This window comes from Anarrhichthys ocellatus, unplaced genomic scaffold (genome assembly GCF_004355925.1).
Source record: "Anarrhichthys ocellatus isolate YVR2014 unplaced genomic scaffold, GSC_Weel_1.0 scaffold7, whole genome shotgun sequence".
NCBI lineage: Eukaryota > Metazoa > Chordata > Actinopteri > Perciformes > Anarhichadidae > Anarrhichthys > Anarrhichthys ocellatus.
In genome coordinates, this window is record NW_022280037.1 from 8,552,186 (window position 1) to 8,559,159 (window position 6,974).

The window sequence follows — 6,974 nt, forward strand, 5'->3', positions numbered from 1 at the left end:
AAAAAAAAAAAAAAAAATCAGAGAGGGTGGTGTGAGAGAGAGTCAATGCTGGCCCGTTGGAAAGGTGAGAAAAGGGAAAAAGGACGGAGGTCTTTTTCTTCGTCACAGTCAACAGAGCCCCACCTTTCCTCTTCCTGTAAAAAACTGATCAGCAGAGAGCCAGAAGTCCTTTCAGAAGGAGCAGCACATGTACGACAACAGGTCCGCAAGCTAAACTGACTGGTGTGTAAAAGCAAAATGTTCCATGAAAGCACAGACATGCATCACAGTGTGTTGAGGACTCATCAGCAAACAAAAACAATCCAAGTGCTCACTACAGCTGAGCAGAGATGAGAACGCAGCCTACGCACATGTCGGAGTGAACGGCAACCTAAGTGGGCAGCATTAGTGGAAGCAGCATGAGTGTGTGAGTGTGTTGGGGTGGGGGGGGGGGCTTCAGCACCTCCAGGGCTCGGAAAGAGTGTCTAATGATGTCAAACGGAGACGAGGAGACGCTGCTGACTGGATCTGCATATTTACACAGTTGCTACGAGTTCGGCAATTAACAAAAAAAGAAACGGGGATAACACTTAAAAAAAAGTAACAATTATTCATAAGACAAATTTAAAGTACATAAATAAATAGAGCTGTGCATTTCACTGCATGGAAGCTACTAAAACAGGAGCCGCTTCTTCTTCTTCTGGTTTGGATTATTGAACAAGGAGTTAAAAATTTAGAAGGTTGCTAAAACTCTGATAAAGATTTAAAAAAAAGGGGCCAATCAGTACCGTGATGGATAGAATCTTACCTGCAGGGGGCAGCGTGCTCACATGGAGCCACATGTTACACAGCAAATGATTTCTGATCTGTGTGCACATATGCTGTGTTCATCATAACAATGGGCCCCTACAAACAGAAATTAGAACCTATTCTTAAAATGATCATACCAATATCATTAATAACAATAATACAATAATAAAAATAGCAATGATACAATACATACACAAAAAAACAAAATGAGGGGGGAACAAAGTTCACTGGTCATCACAATATCTCTGTTAAAAATGTACACACAGAGTGGGGGGGGGGGAGGGGTCGTTTCATCCGACCCTCGACTGAATCCGTCAGGAGAAACTAAACTAAAACAATGATGATAAAAAGTCCAAAGTCGTGGTTGAGAAGCTTCCAGGCAGCTCTGTGTCATGATGGGAGGGCTGTGTTATCCAGTCTCCTCTCTCCCTCTTTCTCTGTTTGTCCTCCTCCCCTTGCTCATTGTCTAGAACCTGACAGGAAGCCAGGGAGGCCGGGGCCGGAGTCAGAGAGGAGGCTCTTCCTGTTGCTCTGTGACTGCTTCCTATTCAGACCGGCGGCCATCTTGCATGCTCCAGGAGGGCCCGTCTTAATTAGAGTCCCAGCATGCTCAAGGGCTGTCCCAGAAGGCTGTGTGGCCATAGAGTTCCCGAGTAAGAAGGGGAGAGGGGGGGGTAGAGAGCGGATCCCGTATCGGTGGGTGGGGGGGGTGGCAGAGGGTGTGTGTGTGTGTGTGTGTGTGTGAGAGAGGAGGGGAGCGGGTCCAATCCGAGGTGAAATAAGGATTGTATTGAAAAGGGAAAAAAATAAAAATAAATCAGGTGCAGGGGTACAAAATAGGGGGCGGGGAAATAAAGAAAAATACAAAAAAAAGACGAAAAAATAAAAATCACACACTCATCGTCATGTTGGGTGAATACTGAAAAGAGAGAGAGGGGGAGGGGGGAGGAGGGCACAGATGAGTGGATATGTCACTGACAACATGTAAACACAGGAGGGCGCTCACAACCAGCCCTGCAAAGCTACAGGAAGCACAGCCTAAACTCAACAATTCTAACACATCCGACACAAGTAATCAATACTGTAATAATTGAGTCATATTTGTGATGATTAGGGCTGCGTGTTGAGCATCTTCTGGTACAGACCGAACTTGTATTTAGCACAAAGCATCAGAAACAGTCAAACTAATCGCCTTGTTTACTTATTCAGAGTATTAGAGCTCAACTTTAATGGCAGGCTGCGCACCCCGTGGCTTTGCAGGCCGAGGTTAAGAGACACGATGCAAGGTACACAGTCCGCCCCTCCTCCATGTGCATCTAAAACTTCAGCAACTACTTTATTCTTAAAGCTGGAAACATTTGTCCTGGGATACAACAAATAAATCAAACAGACTAGGCATTTTGTGTCCATCAGCTGATCACTGATACAGAGGGGACACAATGCATACACAGTGCATTTTGAAGTGATTAGTAAACGGCTCCAATGCAAGCAGAACATCAGATATTCTTTACGGGCTTTTTTTTATTACTATTCTGTTCAATTAACTTGCTGTTGTGCGCTTTAGGAACAATGTAGCAAGTTTTGCATTTGAAATCTATCGTGCTTTGTCTCACAATATGAGGCGAACCCTCTGCTTGCATTCTTGCACTGGTTTGTCATGAAGTCAAGGATAACTGTTAAGGGTGGTGAGATGCCAGTCACTCGCTCTACTCACACTTTCGCTTTGGAATGGGTTCAAGAAGTTCCCGCCCATTTCGCCGTCATCTCTCGGCGTTCCAGGAGGGTTGTTCATGCCCCCCATGTTATTAGGGGAGCTCTGGAGGAGGAAGAGGGCAAAAAGGATATTGATCGGACTACGTCTTCAAAACAGTAAAGTGTAGAAGGCAAAGAACACTCGGCAAACAAGAGGTTTACTCACCTTTGGCAACCCATCCATATCCCCAGACCCTGAGGAGGAGAAAGGAGTGGCTCAATTGTATTTCAAGGTAAACTTGCTCAAAAATAAAGCAGCGTTTTAGTTGCATCAGTGATTTGTAAAGCCCCACTGTGTTTAAACTCACCTAGTGATCCGTTCATGTGGTGTGGCTCCATGGCTCCCATAGCTCCCATCGGCCCGTCAGGCCCGGGTCCCATAGGGAACTGGTGATAAGATGAAGAGCAAGCCTTATAAATGATGGCAATACTATTTTCATGTTTGACCTCTGCGGTCTTCTCTGCTTGGGGTGAAGTCGATGATTTAAATTATTCCCCACCCCCGGTTCATTTCCTGACCATCGTGGCAACATTACATTTCTCTAATGCAGAGCTGTGCTGGTGCCCAGTGATGTGGTTAGAAACCCCATTTTAAAGTGGATTCATTTTTGTGGGCGAGTTTGCGTAATTTTAATCGTTACAACAACATCCATAATTTAAACCCTGAAATCAATCTGCAGTTTCTGAAACGGTTTCAAGCCTGGAAAGTTCAACCTGTGAAACAACATTACGGAGCCATTTGTTAACTTGAAAGCACATGTGAGACTCACATTGGGTCTGTTGCCGCCCGGTCCGATAGGATTCATCATCGTATAGATGTTTTCACTGGAGTTGGTAGAATCTGAGGGGGAAAAAACAACAACTTTAGTTCCATGACATAGAGAGATAATGTTGATCACTAAGTACAAAAAACACTGATGGTTGATGAGGGGTTCATGCTGGTTTAGTGAGAAAAAAAAAAGAGAGAGACACGTCTCTTTCTAAAATAAGTGTTAGTGCTGGGGACATAGTTGGGTGACGCACCACCTGGGCTGGGCATGATGGGAGTTCCAGGTGGACCTCCTCCGCCTGGTGGACCCTGGGGGGGGAACGAGCAGTGACAGAGGTTAAAATTACACTCATCAGAACATGAATTCAATTCTAAACGTATGCAGGAGAGCTGCTCTCCTTTCCGACAGATCTGAACTCACCACATAGTTTCCTGGAGATGAGGAGGAGTATGCTATCTGCAGGGGGAAAGAAGACACAGATCGGAGGGTCAGAGGATACTGAATGTGAATCTTCACAATCCAATACAACTGTCCTGCAACACTTATAAATGTGCAGACTGCAGCAATGAAGTGTGCTGATTTCAGTCTATAGGAAGTCTTTGATTCAACAGTTTGTGCTTTAAATATCCTTTTAAATGGACGTCAGGGAAACTGCCTTGCAAAAAAGTATCCCTCGATCAAACTGACTGATGGACACCAGAAGTTGCAGCGCAAAATCAACACCTCTCTGAACATCATATGCATGGCATTTGGATTTTTGCTGCGTTGTTAAAAAGTAATTGCGCGGCACTGAAGGTCTTCTCCCCTCCCTTCGCCCGACATCTTTATGCGGGCATGTATACAGGACGAGGCTTTCTGACTCACAGAGTTAGCATTCGGTCCTGGCCAAGGCCCTCTTCCTCCGGGACCCCTGAGGCAAAACAGCAACAGAAGGAAGAAGAAGAAGAATAAAAGGGAAGAGAGGAAAATGAAATGGTGTTAAGTGAAAAGGCAAAAATAAACAGCAATTAACCTGCAATAAGACACAAAGAGTCGTTCTATTTGACTGGATGTATGAGATGCTTTAACTTACATGTTCATTCCTGGCATGGGGCCGCCCATGGAGTTTGGAGGAGGCCTCATACCTCCATAATTCTGTCAGACAAAATGTTAAAAACTTTGTTAGAACATTCAACAAGACGCCATTATTGATTCTCAACAATATTCCTGTTATTGTTGATTTTGGAGACTAAGTCTTTATCTGTCTTGAATTTGGCCTTTTGTGCCACATTTTCAATCATCACATGTTCATCACGGAACAACAAACACGTCTGGACTGTTCTGATGAGGATACAGGAGAAACTAGAATTTAAAAAAAGATACAATATTAGCCTGTAAGAGTAACTGCACCTACACAGGCAGTAATATACATTTCATAAGAATAAATCCAAGTGTTAAATGCGATAACAGCTTGGTTACATTAATATAACTTTTAACAGTAACAAAAATAGTCCTGTCTAATCTTCAATTGACATTCAATAATAAATGAATAAGTGTGTGTGTGTGCGTGTCATTGTGGTTTCAGACTCATACCTGTGGGCCCATGGCCATTCCTCGAGGAGGGTTCATTCTCATTGGTCCGCCCATGTTAGGATGTCCTGTGAGAGCAGAGCCACAGAGTCACACACCGACAGCACATAACCCACTGGTGTTTGTGTAAATCCACATATGGCTACTCTCTTAAAGTCAGGAATTAAGACGTGCCGCAGACAACGCTTCATCCTAATCCCATTAGTCGTAACCTGCTGGCCCCTGAAGATGTAATCTGCAGCCAAAATCACCACCGACCCCTCACTGAGCCAGACACACCCACGAGGGTTCAACCCACACGGAAGAGAAGAGCGGAACTTGTACAAAAAAAAACAAATGCTTTGGGCGGTACGGCCTGTGAGATAATATTGAAAATAATAAAGATAATATAAATTGATTATACATTTACAGCGTCAAACTAAAAATGATCAATATAAGGCCGAGAATGATTTATCAAAAATGAATATATTGATATTTATATCACATTGTTTTCAGTACTGTCCTTTTTGGAGGAAACTACTATCGAAGTAATCGTTCAGTTGAAGAATTACTCAAGATTAATCAATTCTGAAAATGACTATTCGTTACAGCCCGAGTAGAGTCATCATCTATTATAGACAAAGTCTACTTAACGAAGTGAACATATTTCATGACAGGGAACCAGAGTTGGACCAGCCGTACCTTGCGGTCTTGTCGGGTCCAAACTGTTTGGCAGGAGCGGCTGAGATCCAGGGATTCCCCCCGGAGGCTGAGGAAAGAACAGACATGGAAACTGATTGAAACACCGATTCACCGTCACACTTGGCAACACAGATACTCAACAAAAAGCTGCTCATGTACCTGATTTGGCATTCGGAGTGCGGGGCGCGGTCCACCTGGATACCGTGGTGACATGAAAGGCTGCAGAGACAAATGGAGGAAAGGGGGGAAAGGAGGGAGGGTTGAAGTTGGAAAGTGTTGGGAAAAGACAGACACAAAGAAAACAACAATTTCATTATTGACAAATCCAAGAGCTCTCAAAGCGGAGTAGCACGGCGGACACACAGATGGACACAGTGTAGTTGGAGAATGGAAGATGACACCGACAGATCAACACCACATCCGGCCAGAAACATAAAAAAAAATTAACTTCAGCTAGTCAGTGTTTTATCATTTTTAACAATACCTGCTCACACACACACTCAAAGCATGGATTTGTGTGTGTGTGTGTGTGTGTGTGTGTGTGTGTGTGTGTAACAACAGCGCTCACACAGCTCCCTGCACACACAGCCTGCTCTCGCTGTGGTGTAAGCTGATTCGGCCTGTGGTCTGCCTGCGTAGTTAGAGACACCTCAGGCCAACAACACCGTCCAAAAGCCTTAAAGGAAGCATGTCCACACTCTCTCGCACACAAGACGGAAACCAGAAACCACAAGAATGAAGAGCCGGGCTGCCGCAGTTAATGGGCAAAGACGAGCTTTACAAACTCCACACTGGCATCTGTAGCTCCTGTTCTGGAGAAGTGCTGAAACACACGCTGACTGAGAATGAAAGTTCATTACTGCTGCTGAATAAATTACTTTTCTTATCTAGTTGGAAGTTTAACTCAAAACTCATTCTATATGTGTGTAAAGCGGGAGTACATACGTGTACCCATGTGTTTTGTGCATATAATGCGAGGTGTCCACAGTGCCTGTCCCCTGTTTCATTTATAAGGTGGCAAGAACAAGTAAGCAGAGCAGAGGGGAGTATACTGTCTGTGTGTGTGTGTGTGTGTGTGTGTGTGTGTGTGTGTGTGTGTGTGTTAAGAGTGGAGGAGCAGATAAGTGTGCAACCCCCCACAAGCTGCTCTGGGGGTGGGGCAAGGAGTGAATTATTCATCCCACACAGGGACTGCCGGTTCTGGGGCCTTGGAGAGGAGCGGGCCCCTGCTGCCTCTGGATGCTCGGCTTTCATTAAAAAAAAAAAGAGCCGGGAGGGACCGGAGGGGCCGACATCTACGAGGAGTTAGCCAGGACAAAACTAGAGCTAACGGGGCTCCAGGATAGGAGAGGAAGAGGAGAGCGTGAGAGTAGTGCATTGAGAGAAAAAGAGCTTGTGTGTGGGTGAGGGGGG

The 6,974-nt window shown here is 44.8% G+C and overlaps 1 protein-coding gene across 2 annotated transcripts in view; it reads right to left on the reverse strand.

The window, feature by feature from the left end:
* LOC116383880 (single-stranded DNA-binding protein 3) overlaps positions 1–6,974 on the reverse strand; it is a 30,566-nt gene continuing 23,592 nt past the window's right edge. The window contains exons 7-18 of one of the 2 annotated variants that reach the window (XM_031848055.1): positions 5,721–5,785; positions 5,562–5,628; positions 4,884–4,948; positions 4,384–4,445; positions 4,176–4,221; positions 3,732–3,767; positions 3,565–3,619; positions 3,312–3,382; positions 2,850–2,928; positions 2,708–2,736; positions 2,504–2,605; positions 1–1,708 (exon numbers count right to left, since the gene is read on the reverse strand). In XM_031848055.1, the coding sequence (XP_031703915.1) occupies positions 1,679–1,708; positions 2,504–2,605; positions 2,708–2,736; positions 2,850–2,928; positions 3,312–3,382; positions 3,565–3,619; positions 3,732–3,767; positions 4,176–4,221; positions 4,384–4,445; positions 4,884–4,948; positions 5,562–5,628; positions 5,721–5,785 (707 nt within the window). In that variant the 3' untranslated portion in view covers positions 1–1,678. The remainder of the gene's footprint in view (positions 1,709–2,503; positions 2,606–2,707; positions 2,737–2,849; positions 2,929–3,311; positions 3,383–3,564; positions 3,620–3,731; positions 3,768–4,175; positions 4,222–4,383; positions 4,446–4,883; positions 4,949–5,561; positions 5,629–5,720; positions 5,786–6,974) is intronic. The other variant, XM_031848054.1, reaches the window with a different exon arrangement.